The sequence below is a fragment of the Anser anser genome (assembly GCF_964211835.1).
Source record: "Anser anser genome assembly, chromosome: 11".
NCBI lineage: Eukaryota > Metazoa > Chordata > Aves > Anseriformes > Anatidae > Anser > Anser anser.
This window is the reverse complement of record NC_139732.1, coordinates 7,014,201-7,031,978: the sequence shown is the minus strand read 5'-3', so window position 1 is coordinate 7,031,978 and position 17,778 is coordinate 7,014,201. Positions and strand designations below refer to the sequence as shown.

The following is a 17,778-nucleotide window of genomic DNA, read 5'->3' as shown; positions in this document are numbered from 1 at the left end:
CTCAGATATTATGCTTTAGATTGATTGTGTTAGACAGGATATAACAGAAGCACAATAAGTCAATGAAAAATAAAAAGCAGCAAAAATGTTTCATGCTAAAAATGTAGTTCTAGTGACACCTCTTATATAAAGGACATTTCCAACACATTGACATTTATATTTATCATGGCTGTGTGTGTGATTTACAGTTGTCTGAGGTACTGAATATCAGGAATATCCATGCACATACACACCCCTTTTGAATGATGGTAAGTCATAGACTGCTGCATTGCCCCTTATACAACAAGCTTTTCCTCCCCTTTTTATTTTTCTTCTCTAGCTTCAGGGAGGCAAAGGAAGCAGTAGATCAATAGGGTGTCTTGACTGAAGTTGCCTGCAGCACTTCCATTTCTCAGACTGGACACTGATGCTAACTATCAATAGCAATAAGAGGCTGTCTCAGACAGAATTAAGGCTCCTTCTTCTGCATGGCTGTCTGGTGCTTACTGATAAACATCTTGTGCGCAGGATTGCAACAAATAAACCATTTCAAGTGTGCAAACTAGCCACTGTCATTCTCCCTATTGATACTTGCTCTGGGGTGAAGTGACTAATAGTTATTTTCATACAGCTGATAGATACACAGCAGATAGGTATACAGATGGATAATAGTGCAAAGGCTTAATGCTATAGAGTGTAGAAAGATCATTGACGAAATTCTCCGTGCTCCTGTAGAAAGCCTGAGACAACAAAAGACAAAAATAGTGACTTATGTTTAAACTACTTAAGAGAAGCTAAAGATGAATTTAACTGTTTATTAACATCCAATTTTTAGATAGTGTTAAAAATATCCTGTCAAGCTATTTTGTTCAGAAGTTATTCATTTTTACCGCTTCACTGGATTTGCAAGTTTAGTCTGCAAATAAAAGCTAACGGGGCTGGGTGAAGCTATGATATAGATGGGGAGGTGCTGGACAGCACTGTGGTCACCTGTCATTTGACCTGAGCTATGCACCGCACCAGTGGTTGCTAATTTTGGAAGAACTGAGTCTCTTTAGCCTCCCTCCCTGGAAAAAAAATAAATAAATTAAAAAAAAAAAATCAATTTCTCAACTGATCTATAGCTCTGTAGTGCATTCCTTGTTTTCAGCCTGAATAAGGATGAAAAATCAGGTTCTCACCCACCCACATAAAATCACCATTAAAATACCCTGGCCCAGTTCTTCTTGGTGGTATGTCCATTATAACTCTGCTTAAGTCAGATATCCAGTAGAGTTGTGCTAATTTACATCAAACGAAGAGCTCACATACTAATCCAGGTTTATTTTTCTTTTAATTTTGCTTTAACTGACTGGGGTGGGGGAAGTGGTTCAGATGCTCTGCTGGAAAATCAACAGAGCCTTATTTCATATCCTCCCTCTGTGGAGCTCTAACCATTTACAGGAGCTAACAATTTGGCTCTGAGACATCTCCAGCTTTATATGAAGTGGTGCTTTTCAGATTAGGAGGCTGGTTTTCTAAGGGAAAGTTCAGTGAACCTTTTTGAGTTTCAGACTATCCCAAAGAAAATGATTAAATAACGTTTCTTTCTTTCATAATAATTTTTATGGTAAATCTAACAAAGGCTGATGGATTTTATAGGATGAGATTATTCTGAAGATAGTTCTGATGTTGCTGAATTCTTAATTCAAGATGGTTGATGAGAAAGTAAACCAGGGCTTCCAAGATTTTATGGGAAAGGACACCAGTCATGAATAACCATACTAAAAATATTTGCATAAGAAGATTCCTGAATATATGTCTGTGAATACGTATATTGGCTTTGAAAGAAGTGAAACTAAATGTTGCCAGGAACATAATATAGGGGGGGGAAGCACAATTTGTGTATTATCACTTACTGATAGACATTTTCACTTTTCTTTGTCTCTGCACCGTATGCTGCAGTTGGACTTGCCCACCACACGCAAGCAGTGTGGGGGTGGAACAGTTAATATGTGTACACTGCTCAGAGTCACTGCTGTTATTAATTGTCCTCCAGTATAGAACACGTACATTTTACACTAATACGCTGATTAGTGAGACAGAGCGTTCAGTTTCTAGCGAGGGAAGCTGGAATTTCAGAAATAGCTTGGCTCTTCACTTTGATTACTTTCTGGCTAGAGAGTTGGAGTCAAACTAATTCATTTTGTAAACATTACTGGTCATTCATGTACAGTGCGTTGCATGAATCAGTGTAGGACAGTCAGATTGGTACAAATTCAAAAGTCCAGATGAAAATTACTGTTTCACTGTACACAGTATAATCACTGTACAAAGTAAGAAGGATCGTATCTGTACTCTTTACTCAGGCAAAATTCCCACCCCCCAAAACTGGAAGAGTTTCCTTAAGAAAGGTGAAAAGACAAGGGTTCGAACTGTTTGCTGATGAGCAATCCACTCCCTGCACCCCAACAGGCAGCTTTCAACAAATATTTATAGAGCTCAGGGATACTGCTATAGCCTCAACATTTCAGCACAAATATTAGGCCACAACCTCAGCTAGTCTAAATTGACGTAGTCCTATTGGCCTCAGTGGCATTAGAGTGATTTACAATAGCTGAAGTTCTCACTCATTTTATTTTTAACTCAGTGTCTCTGGCAGAGTATGCTCTGCATGCTTCTTTCAGATGAGGAGCAGATTAATTTTAAAGTAAAAATTAAAGAAAAAAAAAAAAAAGAGCTCTTCATCCATCCTACAGGGCAAAATTTCAGCCCAGTTTTGAGAGAGGCTCAGTATAAAGGAAAATGTGTTAGAAGGCTGAGCGTGAGTTTTCTGTAGCACAGCCATACTCAGCTGAGTTGGGGTGCTAAGGCAGGAAGCCATTCAAAAAAGTAATTGGCTCTTTTGTTAAATATATATGTATACACACATGTGTATGTGTATATATATAAAAAAAAATTGGGTTTACTGCTCCCACTGGAGAACTCTGCTGTGTGTGTTAGTTTTAATAGCAGTTATGCAGATATAAGCATACGGTTGTGTATTATAATATTTATTTCTCAATGTCACTATGCCAGGATTCTTTAAAAGGGTATGAAGTTGTCTCTCTCTTTTTTTTTTTTTATTATTTTTATTTTTATTTTTTCCCCTCAGTTTTTCAAGACAGGAAACATTAGCAAAGCACTTTTTTTTTTTTTTTCCCAATAGTAAGTGACTTGAAGCTGGAAACAGAGAAATGGATTACATTACATATTTTCTACACAAACATAGGGATTAATTTAAATGATTCCCCTAAATCAAAATAACTAGAGTTTTTGGCAGCCTTTGAAGTTTAATGAATGTTTATTCTTGCCATCAAGTGTAGGTTTTGGGACACCCTGCAGGACCACTAAAACAAGATGATCTAAAGCTATTTATACAAAACAAGCCAAAGCCAAGATGTTTGTATTAAAGTTATGAAGAAAATGCAACTATTTAAAAGTAGCTAATATTTTGTTTAACAAATTTTAAGTAAAAGTTGCAGAGCTGTTCCCTCTGTGCTGTCGGTGTCTGTAGCCTATACATAGCCTATACGCTAACTACAATTCTGATGATTTCAAAAGTAAACTTGATATAGAACAGGTCTCTGTAGCTTGTATGCTGTCCTAGGTCTGGTTTCCCCTCTTTTAGGGACACAGGAAAGCTAGCTTTGCTCTTAGCTTTCAGAATACATTTGGAATTCCTTTCAAATGTCTCTTATCAAACTTGACAAGAAGTACCTATTACTTAGAGACATTTCAATGCACGTTTTCTGTAGAAGAAAATTAAATCAGGTCATGAGATGTAATAAACCAGACGTAGGATTTCCAGATACGTTTTATTTCTTTCATGGTTAATACTTTTTGAAGTGCGCTACTGAAATGCTGCATAAATGTAAAACCTGGTTTGCCTCTGATGGCTGTGATTGACTAAAACAGTAGGTAATATTCTTGGAGATATTTGGTTCTGATAATTCAGCCATACAGACGTTCTCTGTTTTTTCTTTTTCTTTAAAAAAAAAAAAAATTTTTACTTTCTTTTTTTCCTTGAGGGCCATTTTCACATGTACAAAAAAAAAAACCCTTGCAAACGAGATATTTTTTATATCTAAAATTCACAGCATGTCTCGCTGTTAAATTGCCACCTTAGAGGCCTTTTTTAAATTTCATTGAAAATGCATATTAAATCAAAGTGATAGACACATGTAATGTAAAATGTCTGTCAACAATTAGAATCCCATTTGGAAGTTTGTAAAGCATAACAATTTAAAATGAATTTAGATTGAGAAGAAAAGAAGTTTTTAGATTGGGAGGGAAAGTTTTAGCTTGCAGTACTGCAATTTTGAACAGAAAAAAAATCCAAGATTTTTGCCTTTTACTTAGTAAAAGAGAAATAAAAGAACTGGGAATCCTAACGTAGTTAGTTTACCATCATGTGTCAGTTCAACACCATCATTCTTTCCACAAAGTCCAAATTATGTTGATTTGGAAAGGTATAATAAATCAGTAAGTATACAAATAATACAATCCAATGGGAAAGTGCATTGCCCTGTTGTTTTCAAGGAACCTAGGAATACATCGCAGCTGAGACATCCAATAACTGTGTGTGCTATGTATTGAAAAGTGCAGCTGTTTTTATTGGGCCAGACCAAATCCCTACCCAGTAACATCCACGTGGCTTGAAAAACAAAATAAAAATGCTTTGAGGGAAACTTCACCAAATTTCCCTTGTATTCTTTTCAGATGATGTTTTTTACACAGACCCCTCCCAGATGCCCTGAAGCAATGGGATCCACCTGCACACAGCACCTCCAAGAGCACTGAGCTCCTGCCAGGCAGCCTTGGCCTCGGCCCTGGCTCCATGGTTCCACCACCCAAGGCCCTATGTGGGGCCTGGGCTGGCGGCCACAGGGGGGTCTTCAGTGTAGTAAGAGCCCCGGGGGGACTACAGGCAGCAGTAGCTCACCTCTGGCCTTTCCTGTGTGGTGAACGACTCCTCCGGTACATTTGTTGCAGTTCAGACTAAGGAATCCTTTAAGGAAGGGAACCGATCTCTCTTCCACCGTAGAAAAGAGTGTACGTCCTGCATAAAAGGGGTTCTTCATACACCAGTCAGAAAGTGACATACACATGATCGTATTTTAAAACACTTGACAGGTCTGTTCTGCCAATAGCCCGATCTATTTGGTCATGTGCCTGAGCTACAGCATTTGGGCCTACACATGGATTTTCTCTCAGGCTGAGGCCTACCAAAATCAAGGGTTAGATGAGCTTATGACTAGTATTTATTGAATACAATGTAAACAACAACAACAAGTATTTTGATTAATTTTAAATTTTGTAGCATATATTTATTTTTTATTTTACAGCACGTTTCCAAGCCGTATCCCATAATGCCGTCACTGAAATTAGTATTATCTTGGCAATATATGCCAATGCTTCAAGCACAGGACAGTGCATTCTCTGTAGTGATACATAGCTCCTTTAAGCAGATACATTTCCAGTACTGTGTATATACTTGTGTATAATTCTTCCAGATTAAATTCTGGCTGCTTCTAGACATTCCAGTTATCACTTTGACTGATTTTATGAGAATGGAAATAAGGAAGCAGAATAATAAGAAATGCAAAACAAATTCTACAGCTTACTCCTGAAAGGAGAGTCAGTCCCATGAGAACTTTCTGTGGTATGTTACTGGTTACAATTATTGTAAAAATAATTGTGTGCCATCACAAAAGATGGATGCAAAATAACAGTAATAGTTTTTGTCTTTGGTTATTTAGTATTTCTGTTGCCTTTGAGTAATCCGGGTGAAGAGCCAAGATTACCTGCGAATAACACATTTAAACAGGTGGTTTAAGGCACTATTCTCCTAAAACATCAGAGTTGTTTTGCTTAGAGAAGCGGTAAGTTCTTTCCCAGTCACGTGAGTACCAGCAAACAAATTCCTGCAGGCTTCCCAGAATATGGCAACCAGCACCAGTCACAGGATTTTGTTGCTCCAGGCAAAACATTAAATGTAGGCCCCTCACAAGGCACTGTCACAAGCACAGGCAAGTGTTACAAAACATTTTGCAGCCCTAGGCAGCTGCATGCTCGGCATGGCTGGTGGTGGCAGTGCTGGCCCTGAATGTCGATTTGCCTATCTCTCACCCATTAGGCTCACATCCATCTCACTTTCTACCTTTGCGCTGACTTTACCTAATTGCTGCTGCTCGGCATGACTCCCCTCACTGAACACGGTCAGGTCTTGTCTTACCTTAGAGTGATCCATTACGAGAGGGGCAAAGGAGCTGCTGGTCTGGCAGCCCTTGGGGAGCAGTGCTGGGTGAAATCGAATTTCGCTATTAGAAAATTCTAACAGTGAAACAGAGAGTGAACGATACAGCTTGAACAGAGCGAGTGCAGCATGTTATTGCATTGTGAGATTACATGTACAGTCTCACAGAGGACAGTACTGAAGGGGGAGGAGGGAATGAACCATATTTATCCTTTGTTTAATTCCACTTAACTCAGTACGTTTATAGTGCATTTGGCTCTCTGTTTTCCTGAAACTGTTATTCTTAAATATGATAGCTTTGCTTGTGCTCTCATGCAGCATAAAAATGGAAGTTGCTTCAACTGCAAAAGAAGCCAGGTTAAGTAAACTTTAGAGATGGAGCAAGTGACTTCAAGCCCCAAAACATATGAGAGTGCAAAGGTATGCGGCTGTCAACTGAACATATCAACAAGAGACATCTTACTAAGAGGTATGTTATTTACATGCTAATAATTGTCACTGGTGACATCCCTAGACCTTTTTTCTATGGAACAGTTGTTTACACTCATCTGAAGTTAGTAATGGGCCTGATCTGGCACACTCATACAAATACAGCTCCTCTCAGAAATTGGTTTGTATAGACTGGGGGCTTAGGCGCATATTTTATTTGCAAACAGCTGGAACAGCTTAAGAAGTTACCATACCACGCACTGTTGCCCCATGCAGATTTCCATCCCTTGCTGGCGGAGTATGTCATGCAAACATTTTTGCTAATGCTAAAGCAGCGCAGACTGGGAGTGCTCACCCGCCGATTGCCTGGTGACAGCTGGGGGACAGCATCTTCCAGGCGTGGGGCAGTGGCAGACAGTGGTGGGAAACGGTATATTCGATCATTCCAGTTAGCCCCTGCCGGAAAAGTGCTCATAGAATCATCCAGGTTGAAAAAAGCCAAGATCATCAAGATCTAGACTGAAACACTGCCCACGATGCCCTCTGCTTCTTGCACAAGGCTGTATTTCATCAATAGTGTGTTTAGGACAGAGCACTTGCATTGCAGACTTCTGAGGACAAGAAAAATGGCTTTTCATGGACTCAGAAATGAGTGTGAGGTGTATCCTGCAGCTTTACAAATGGATGCAGAATAAGCACAGGTGTTTGACTTTCCTCAATGTACTACATTGCCTCATATTCAAGTATGATTCTCCCCATTGTGCTCTGCCTGTTGCGTTATGGACATGGCATTATGACAGTTGAATTGTTGAACCAATACAGACTGGTTGCCTTTGCGTGTATGTCTTTGCACCAATTGTTTTGGCGATAATTTAAAATTTACTGAAACTTTAAATTCTTATTTGGGCAGTGCTTCTAGGGTGCCAATGGCTAGGAGCGAGCTCAGATTAGCTTTGTGATTGCATGCCATCCTAGGGTGAGCCAGCTACACTTCAGACGGCTGCATACAACATGTGAATACACGTGGAAGCCCTCTGGAGATGGAATCAGATGCTCTGTGCAAGACCGTAATGCAGAATACGTAACTCAGGGTGACGTTCAAGGAATGGTTTGTGCGGCCATGCTGACAGCCCAAGCTTACCATATAAGGTATGGAAAGGGTGGAAACATTTTTTTCTGAACCCAAATCTGGTTTCTGGATTTGTGAGGAAAGATCTTTTTGACATCTCTTTTTGAAGATTGTTCTTTTGATTCTCGTGACTGGAGCTTCTTAGGGAAGGAAAGTGTGAGTTTCCTCTTCTGGGTGGTATCTGTAGGATGTTGGCTTTATGGAGCAGTAGTTATCACGGCTCTCACTGGATCACTGACGTTGTATCTGCTGATGGTTCAGTAAGGGCTGGCTGGCAGCTCCATGGTTGACTCTTCCCCCTCTTTCCAGCTGCAGATTTGTTTTAACTAATGAGAAACTCCTGGACTTACCTTCTGAGGTAGGCAATGGCTGTTGTTGCCACCTGAACATTAAATGATCGCTAATAGCAAGAAAAGAAAACTGCAACAATGTGGCTGGGGGATCAGATTGCTTGGTGAGGAAATGGGCTCCCCATAAGCTGCAGATAATGCATATGCAAGTCTGTGAGCGAGCGTATTTATGCTCAGAGGGTGAGTTTTACACGTTGCCATTGCAGACCAATTCTTTTAACAGACTTGGCCCAGACTGGGTGCAAAAGGTGGATCATGAGGACACTGCCTAGCTCAGGCATGGAAAGCAGCACATTATTCACAAGGCATTTACTTTATTGCTGCCAGCAGCTGCCAAGCCAGTTTCTTGCATTGATGCAAAGAGTATGACAATTTTCACGTTGTAAACACCATGCATTAATCAGAGCACCTCGATATTATGCAAACAAAATCTGTGTACTTACAAATACTTCCACTGTATTTGAATCAAAAATAACGTCATGAAAATGCGCTGGGTTGTCAGGCTCATTTCATCATTCGAGAAATTTGGGACTGTACAGGCAACAGTTCCCCTGAGGTTTGAGACATATTTATCCCATAATTGCTGCAGATTCTCCAAATTAAAATGAAACTTTAAAATGTAAATAAAAATGCACACTCTGTAAATCTGATTTGACAGCAGAAATCTGTTTGTGACGACAACAACAGGTCTTACTTTGTTTGATGATTACCTTGTAGAAAATCATCTGTATATTACTAGACAATTGCCATATGAAATGTTGGCCTTGTATTTATATTTTGACAGGCTGAAGAATTTTTGCATAATTTTGCTTCAAAGGTAAGCAAATCTTAAGGGAACGCTTTTTTGAAGAGCACATTTTTTTTCCTTAAATAACCTGGAAGATACATCCCTCTGTCCTACTCCTTCATTTGCTTTTAAATGGCTCCCACCTCCATATTTTATACTATTTTAGATAGTGCTTTGATTAAAGAAATGATAGCTATGATGACTTTAAAAAAATCCATACAAACACTCTTGTGAATGTACCCAGGTGCAGAGCAAATGTGACTGTTTTCCTATAAATGAACTTTTCTTAAAGCAAAATGTTTGGAGGAAATCTTGACTGATAGCTAGTTATGTCTTATCATCTAATATCAGATGTATTTTTCATGACTTTTCTTTTGACATATACATATTTCCATGTCTTTTTTTTTCCTTCCTGTTCTACCAAAAATTATTTCTGTGCCGAGAGACCTCACAATATTCTTTTGGAATGTCTTTACAGCCCAGAATGTTTTTTAAAAAATTGTATCTAAGGCTGAGAGATCTGTGTCACTTCTAAACTTCTGTTTTTCTAGTGAAGCTACATTATGGCTACATATGAGGCTGTGATACACTAGAATATTTGGAGAAAAAAAAAAAAGGATGTAAAGGGATGTAGCTTGCAGAAAAAAAAAAGAAAACAAAACAAAAAAACTTCCCCTGTGGCATCAAATAAAATTCTTTATTCTCTATAGAACCAATAGACTTGTTCTGTCCATAACTGATGACCACTGTATAACAAATCAGTGGGGAAGATTTTTGACCTAAGCAGCCTACCTGAAATACACAGATTTTTCGTTAGTGTAAGAAAAGGTATATAAAGGATAGTGTGATACCTTAAGATCAATAACAGTATTGAAACCAAAGAATTTTGTCAAGTATATGGTACTTAATTAGAGAAAATAAGCCTATATTTTTAGCAAGGGGAATAAGACATTCTGCTGCCAAAAAAAAAAAAAAAGTATCAAAGAGAAGAAATAATGATAGGCTTTAGGATGTTAGAGTATTTTTAATTATTAGCACTCTCTAGGTTCTCTGTGTAGTCACATAAAACTGCATGGAAGACTTTTGCAGTGCTGCATATTTATCTTTCTTTATGTTTTTTCTCCTTGTGGGCTATACGTGGAGACCAGTTGCCTATGCACTGATGCAGGATATTGCTGGTAAAGGAATGAAGCGATCCAGGTATTTTTTTATTCCTCGGTTTTTAACCATCCTGCCCGAGAAAAAGGATTTTCCATCCCACTTGTTTACTTCATGATTTATGTCTAAATTGACACAGTCCTTCGGAGGCATTCGTGTTAAATTTGAGACAAACATATTTAATGCTCGTGTTATAATAAAACAGCTAAAAGAGCAGATTAAAAAGATATGCACAGAGGGGTCTGATTGATTGAGGGATTGATTTTACTACTTTTCCCGTAGGTGGGTAGTGATGGCTGTAAATCTCTTGATAATCATTTCAGAAGCACCTTCATCAATAAACTCAAAAGGGATAGCTAGGTGTAAAAATTTGCCGGCCATCAGGTCAAACAAAAGGCAGCAAATGTGTAAAGAAAGAATTGAATTAACTAATCCCACTTTGCCCGGTGATGGCATTACTCACGTTCATTTTTATCTCGGGGGCGGGGGAATTCTCCATCACTGCGGTTCTCTGAGATTTGGGGGAGAGCGGGGAAGGCTCTTTTCCCTCTTTTCTTCCCCCCTTTAGCTCAACCCGTATTGCTTACGATTCAATTATGCGGCTAAAAGCTTGTGTTTGTGAGCACTGATCAATTATTAGTTGTCAGTAATAATGGAGAAGGATTCAATGCTGCTTCTCCCACTCCCCCCCCCCCCCTTTTTTTTTTTCCCGGGGAATTCTCATTAGGAAAATAAAAATAAAATTAAAAAATAAGAGGAGAAGAAGGCGAGGAAGAGAGCTGGCAGGACTTCCACAAAGTAGGCATCCCTTGCCCCAGAGAGCCCCGGGAGCGGCGGAGTGGGTGCCGAGCAGCGCGGTGCGGGCTATTGATACTAAAACAAGTCCAGGGCGCTGGGGCCGGCTGCCCCCGGGGAGCTGCGCCCCAGGACTGTCTCCAAAGTTTATTATACAGCGGAGCACAAAGCCAAGTTCCCAGCTGACTGCAACATCTGGAAGCCCCTAATTACACACATTTCGGAAAGCCACGTAACCTGTGTTAGCTGCAAAGCGGCTCACTTTAGAGGTCAACTGCAGCGACGTTGGGAGCCCTTCCGCAGCCTCTCTTTTTATTTATTTATTTAGCTTTAAAAAAGAGAGCAGAGAAGACGAAGAGGGGGAGAAAGCAAAGCAAAAGAGCGAGTGGCCCCGTTCCCTGCGAAGCAGGTATTTCTGCAGCGGGGAAATGGGACGGGAGCCGAGAGTGCTCCCTCGGCGGCGGCGGGCGCGGAGCCGCAGGTTGCGCTGCCCCGGTGCCGCCGGCGGCGGAGCGCTCCGAGCAGCTCCAGAGGTGCAAATTTGCAGAAAATATGAAATCAATTGGCTTTCCCCCCCGGCTCGTTATTAACGCTGTATTAGGACGACGTGGGGATCGCGTAGCTTTTAACCCCTGAGTGTTTCAGGGTGTTGGGGCTGCCCGCGAAGCTTAATAACAATAATCCAGTCTGGTGGGTTGCATCTCATTGAAAGCGTCTCTCAGCAGAATGAACTGCAAATTATCCCCTGTTTACCATCTCCCTTCAGTGCTCATCTCAATGAACTGGAGATCGATCCCCACCACGGGTGTCTTCCAGCCGGGCTGATTTGCATTGAAGCACATTAGAAAGCCTCCCACCTCCATTAAAAAGAATAATCCGAGGTAAAAAAAAAAAAAAAAATCTCCAAGGTGTGGCGGGGAGGGAAAAATATCTGTCACTGTCACTGGGAGCTGGGAGAGGGAAAACCCAAGATCAGAGTATTTACGCTCGTGAACTCTCACAACTTCTGTTGGAGACAATGACATTTAATTGATGTATTGCTATCAACAACAATAAAGACCGATTTTTCCCTAGCCCTGGAAATGCTGCTCTGCCTCCACCCTTTCCCCACCCCTCCCGGCCCCCAGCGAAGGAGAGGAAAACAAACAATAAATAATCAAGCGGTCCTAGATTAAATACCAAGTGCCGCTTTATGCATTAGCGAGGGAGCAGAGAAACGAAAAAAAAAGTTATAAAACTTATTTTCTCCAGATTCATTTCTTTTTCTTTAAACCACTGTTTTTCTTCTCGTTGTTGCTTTTTAATTACCAATCCACGGCCGCCTTTTTCCTGCCACGAAGCAAAGGTACTGCTCATCTGGGGAAATTTGTCTGAAGTTTAATCGACAAACGTATGATGAAATTGTAAACGCGAATCATTTGGGGAGAGCGGCTAGATCAGAAACCGGGGGATGCTAGCGGAGTGATTGATACACTTGGAAATACAGACACGGCCGTGTCCATAGATCCGCGTGGGTGTTTCGTGGGCATCTGCGTGGGGCTAGCTGGAAGTAACGAGTGCGGGGCTGGACGTGCAGGGTCTGTTTCTTTCCCACCGTCTCAGGGTAAGGAGGGTGACAGCCTGCGCCGAGTGTATCCATCTCTGCCGAAACATCTCTTTAAATATTCAGTGAAAAATAATGTCATGTGAAGTACCACCTATAGCAACATTATTATCTTCATTCTTCAACATCATCCCCGCTGATAGCTTCGTTTGTCTTTGGCTCAAAACCTACTGTACCGAGTGCTGCGGGGAGGGAGGGGGCTCGCCCCGTGCCGAAATGAAAAGAAGCGGTGGTGGCCGCTCCGCAGCGCTGCCTAAATACCGGAGTGGCACCTGGGAGGCTTCTTCGGTTCGTATGGGTTTGTTTGTTTGCTTTTGCGGCTCTTGTTTTTTTCTTTTTTTCACTCTTCTCGCTGAACGTTTTGCAGTCTCTTTCGTTTAATAATGAGAAGAAAACGCGAGCGAGCCGGTTCCTCGAATGGGAACGTTTCTCCCTCTCTGCCTTCTCCTCCCGCTCGCTCTCTAGGTTTTGCCGGCTCATTTGAAATTGAAATGAGTTGTAGCTGAGCAGCCTCTCGCTTTTGCGGAGAGTTTGTTAATATTAATACGGGGAAAGGGAGTAGCTCCTACAGCAGAGCAAATAACCCACGGGGGGAGCAGGGCGGGAGCGCCGAGTGGCTCAGGCTGGGGGGGGAGAAGGAGCCCGGGGTCCCGCTGCTCGGGGGGGATGCGCGGAGGGGCGCGGGGCGAGCGCGGCTGCAGCGGCCGCTTGGCAGCTGGGCTTTTTCTTTCGAGATCGGACGTTTGTTGGCAAGAGGCCCCCCCGGCAAGTTGTACCCGGGAGGCGAAGCCGGGTGCGGGACGCGCAGAGCTGCGGGCAGCGTCCCGCGGGCGCGGAGGGAGCAGCCGGGCTCTGCCCCCCCCGGCTGCGCGCCCCTGGGGCTCCCGGCCCCCCGTGGAGTGCAGGGTGGCAATGGGGGAGAGGGGGGACAGGACACCGGGCAACAAATAAAAGTCAGGAGTGGGGCCGCTGTGGAGGTGGGGGGCGGCCCCACACCCGCCCCGCGTTGGGGTGGTGGAAGGGGAGCGGAGCCGCGGAGGGGGAGCGGGTGCGCCCCCCGGCCCGGCCTTCCCAGGGCGCCGTCGGGCGGTTTGACTCCGAGCCGGATTGACTCCGGGCCCGATTGACTCCGGGCGCGACCAACCGGCGCGGCGCGGAGGCCGGGGGCGGAGCGGCCGCCTGGTCCGCCCGCCGCTCCCAGCGGCGCCCTAATTGTCCTGGGAATGTGTGAGGTAAAACCCAAACCCTTCCTATTTTCAGCACCCGTCGGGCCCGTGATATATGGAAAGGGAAGGAGGGGAGGAGGGCGAAAACGGATCTTTATTTGCAAATGCGAGAGACAGAAGAAAGGAAAAAAAAAAAAAGAGAGAGAGAGAGAGGAAAAAAAAACACCCGAAACTTTTTTGCGGCGGCGGGACGGCGGCGAAGCGGCAGGCGCGGGGCCGGGCAGCGAGAGCGGGATCGCGATCCGGAGCGGCATCCGGAGCGGGGCTGTCCCCGAGCGGGCGCTCGCCGGCCGCCGCCGGGGGTGCGGGGCCGCCCCGCCGCTGCCCCCAGCCGCGCGTCCCGCCCCCTGCCCGCTCCTTCGCTGCTTCCCCTGCCCTGCCGGCACGGCTCGGGCTGCGGCCGCCTCCCCCCAGTCTCCCCCCCCCCAAAAAAAAAAAGAAAAAAAAAAAAAGTGAAGCGAGGTGCAAAGCGGGGAGCCCGTCAGGGCTGGAGGCAGGGGCGAGGGGAGCCGCATTCCTATAGTAACCGGGATGGCGCGGTGCAGCCCCGGCTGGTTGCTAAGAGGGTTAAACTGTATCCAAACAGCTTTGGGGAAATCCAGCCCCTTCTCCTGCCACATGGATCGACTCATTGGGTGGGAGCGGCGGAGAGACAAGGGTCTCCAGCAAATCAGCGCCTAATTGATTAAGGCGAGCTGGTTTGAATAGAGCTGGCCATGTGCCAATCGCCTTTCAAAGAGCCCCTCTATGATTAATCGCAATGCATTATTGATAATCATAATTATAGCAGGACACATGCGCGGTGCGCGGAGGATTGGGGAGGTTGGGGGGGGGAGGCTCGATTTCCGTAATTTTGAGAAGATTTTTTTTTAGTAATTTTTTATTCTGCCCCAGCTGATGTTTGAGCCAGCATGTCGCGGAGGAAGCAGGCGAAGCCTCAGCATTTCCAATCCGACCCCGATCTGGCCTTGTTATCCCAGCGAAATGGTGAGTTCTTCTCCTCTCCCTCGCACGCATTTTAACACAAACCCGCACAAAATAGATCAACTTACCTCGCGGGGAGCCGGGGCCGCGGCGGAGCGGGGCAGCTGGATCTCCCGGAGTTACGTGCGGGGGGGTCCCTTTTGGGGTTTTGCTCCAACTTGTTGGCTTTTCTCTAATTTTATTTTTTAACTCGGCATTTTCTTTCGCGAGTTTTCCTAACGAAACCCTCAACTCTTTCCGTTTTGTTTTTTTCTTTCTTTCTTTTTTGATGTTTTTCCTCCGCCCTCCCCCCGCGGGGCGGTCTGGCATCCCGAGCCCGCAGGAGATGGCTCCGCGCCCTCCGCGCCCCGCGGGGCAGGGGAACAACGGGGGGCTGCAGCGGGGCGCCTGAGCCCCGCAGTCCCCCGGCCCGCTTCCCGCCTCTCCGGCCACCCGCACGGTCCCCCCGAAAGGGCGGAAAACCCCCTCGGGCACCCGCTTTCGTGCCCCCCCCCTCCTCCCTCCCGAACCTCCCTCTCCCCGCCGCCCCGAACATTTCCCGGGGGCCGAAAAGTTGCGGCGGGGGCATCGCCCCGGCCCGGCAGCCTCCGAGCAGCTCCGCCACCACCAGCGCGGAAGCCCGGGGCAGCTCGGGGGTTTGTTTGGTCACCCTATTTTTATTTCATTTTAGTTTTTTTTTTTTTTCTCCGCCTTCCCCCTCCAAGTCGGTGAGCGAGGAATAAACGCCGGCTTTGTGTCCGCCGAGATTTGGAGAGGGAGCGTGTGAATTATTTATTTTCTTTTTCTCCCCCTTCCTCCCCCCCAGCCCCCCTCTTTTCCCTCACCCCTCCCGGGAAAAGGGGGATTTCGGAGCAGTTTGGGCGTAGCGCGGCGGGGCCGTGCCCCTACCCCTGCCCCTACCTGCGCCTGCCGGCGGCCGGGACGCGGGGCGACAAGTGGGCGGCGGGGGCCACGGGGACCGGGGGGCCACGACTTGTCGTCGTCCGTCCCCGTCCCCCCCCCCCCACCCCCGGTGGCCATGAGGAGGGCGAGCACCGGGGGGGGAGCCGCGGGCCAGAGGCGCCTGGGGCGGGCAGGTAAGGGAGAGCCGGGGCGCGCCGGTGTCCCCCTTTGCCTCCCGGCCCCGCCGCTCGGGAGCACCTTGGGCTTTCCCCGGGGCCGGCGGCAGGCTCCCGGCGATGCTGCTGCCGCCTCCTGCCCGGCTCGGCCCGACCCGGCCCCGCAGCCCTGCGAGCGGCGGAGCGCAGCGCGGTGCCCGCTGCGGGCGGAACGCGGGGAGGGGGCCCCGCGCCCCGAATCCCGTCGGAAAGTTTGGGGGCCGTGGCCCTGACCGCTGCACCGCTCCCGGGAACCCCGGCACAGCTGCTTCGCCTCGCGTAGCTCTGCCGAAACGGTTCTCAAAAGTCCCTCGGCTCCCGGGAGGCGGCCGCTGGTTTTTAGCTGAGTTTGGGGCGCTCCGAGTGCTCTCGAGTTTTGCCATTTGCTGAGCTTAATCCCCTTTCTCGTCTCAGTAAACATATTTATTTTTCTTGCGCTGTTATTTCTACTTCCTCCTGAAGTTTCGAGCAGGAGTTGGGGAAAACGCTGGGGTTTTAATTTGTCTTTCATCGGCCTCCTAGGAAAGAATTTGGAACTTCTTAAAGTGAGTGGAGAAGGGGAAAGCTGAGATGGAAATTATCTTGCTGGGAAAGCAGAGAGGGATTTTTCACATCTTCACTTTGTTTAATTGCATCTTCTGGCGCTCGGGTTCTTTTATGTTTTTACCGGACAGAACAGAGCAAAACACCTTCAAGCATCTATTTTAAAAGTAGCCGTTTCTTCTGGTTTCAGTCTTTTGATCTGATTTTGCACATCATTTTCAAGTGAAAGACCCTGGGAGTGTGAGAAAGGAATGTTAGCTGAGCAGCTTTCCTGCCTGTTGCTAAATGATGTACTTACAGTAAGTTGGATTTTGACTGAAATTATAGCTCGGAAGTGAAGCTTTTGTTTAGTGTGCGTGCCTATCGGAAGTTAAATAAGTAAATAACAAAGTTTATTTTCAAAAAATACCGGCCGATAGCCTAGGAGAAGCAGAGGGCTTTATTACAAAATCTGTAGGAGCTTCCTCCCGCCCTTCCGTAGTAATGGTCTTGGGTTATGGCTGTTTTACTTGCTGAGACGCTAAGTTTTGAGTAAGTTGCCCAGAGGGTGTGTTTTGTAAGCGTGTTTCAGGATCCAGGATTTGCAATAATCCCGGCACGGGGCTGCCCTCCGCCTCGCTGGGGTCCTAGTTTGGCGCTGCAGCGAGACGGGGTGGGTGAGCTGCAGCGAGGACGAGTTCGCATCGTACGCCTTGCACGACAAAAACTCGGGATTCTGAGAGCTCCTTTCTTTTCCTTTCACACCCTGACTTCAGGTTCGCTAATTCTTCTGCGTTTTGCACAGGGTTCAGGCAAATTTGGCATCGCGAGCCCTCCGAGGCACTTACCGTAAAGGTAGAGCTGGGCAGTATTTTGAGCGAATGAATAGAGTAGCCCGGGAAAACTTCTTGCATCTGATTTGAATTCTGGTTTGTTGAACTTTCTGTTATAGTTCCATATCTAAAGATCGATGGAAAAAAGTTCATCAGGCTGCAACAGCACGTATTTATTTTTTTACTGCTCCCTTTTTTTAAAGTTCAAAGCTCACTCAGTTCACCCTCACTAGGGAGATTTCCACTTAAAATGTATTTTTGGTGCAATCAGTGGATAAGTAAATTTACCTTCTACGTTCACCCCGTGAACGTGCACATTTAATAAAGTTCATGTTGGATTAACCAGAACAGGTATCAGATTAATAGCAGAAATTACTTGCAGCATAAATTGTATTCAACAAGTAACTAATCACTGGTAGGAAGTGGGCAGGAGACTGTGGGATTATTTCCTTTTGTTAATAACTTAGCTACTTTGGTGATATTTCAGTTTTCTTGGAGCTGTTTGAAATTGTGTTCCCAATTGTAGAGGAGGATTCTCGGAGCGCAATTTCCTTAGGCAAAAGTTATCTCACAGAAATAAGCCAGCCAGACTTGAGGAAGGGAAAATAT

The 17,778-nt window shown here is 45.4% G+C and overlaps 2 protein-coding genes across 9 annotated transcripts in view; one reads left to right on the top strand and one right to left on the bottom strand.

Annotated features, from left to right (window-relative positions):
* The window catches only part of LOC310879883 (uncharacterized protein), a 64,336-nt gene extending 48,027 nt beyond the window's left edge, over window positions 1-16,309 (bottom strand). Inside the window, exons 1-3 of one of the 2 annotated variants that reach the window (XM_083794874.1) lie at window positions 14,786-16,309; window positions 4,943-5,059; window positions 603-719 (exon numbers count right to left, since the gene is read on the bottom strand). In XM_083794874.1, coding sequence (XP_083651000.1) covers window positions 685-719; window positions 4,943-5,059; window positions 14,786-15,026 — 393 coding nt within the window. In that variant the 5' untranslated portion in view covers window positions 15,027-16,309 and the 3' untranslated portion in view covers window positions 603-684. Of the gene's footprint in view, window positions 1-602; window positions 720-4,942; window positions 5,060-14,785 lie in introns of those variants that run through there. The other variant, XR_014571208.1, reaches the window with a different exon arrangement.
* Window positions 11,818-17,778, top strand: part of SALL1 (spalt like transcription factor 1) — a 16,997-nt gene continuing 11,036 nt past the window's right edge. The window contains exons 1-2 of one of the 7 annotated variants that reach the window (XM_083794821.1): window positions 11,818-12,249; window positions 14,628-14,720. In XM_083794821.1, coding sequence (XP_083650947.1) covers window positions 14,645-14,720 — 76 coding nt within the window. In that variant the 5' untranslated portion in view covers window positions 11,818-12,249; window positions 14,628-14,644. Of the gene's footprint in view, window positions 12,250-12,286; window positions 12,796-12,816; window positions 13,740-14,165; window positions 14,721-16,510; window positions 16,657-17,778 lie in introns of those variants that run through there. The other 6 variants (XM_083794818.1, XM_083794820.1, XM_083794819.1 and 3 more) reach the window with 6 other exon arrangements.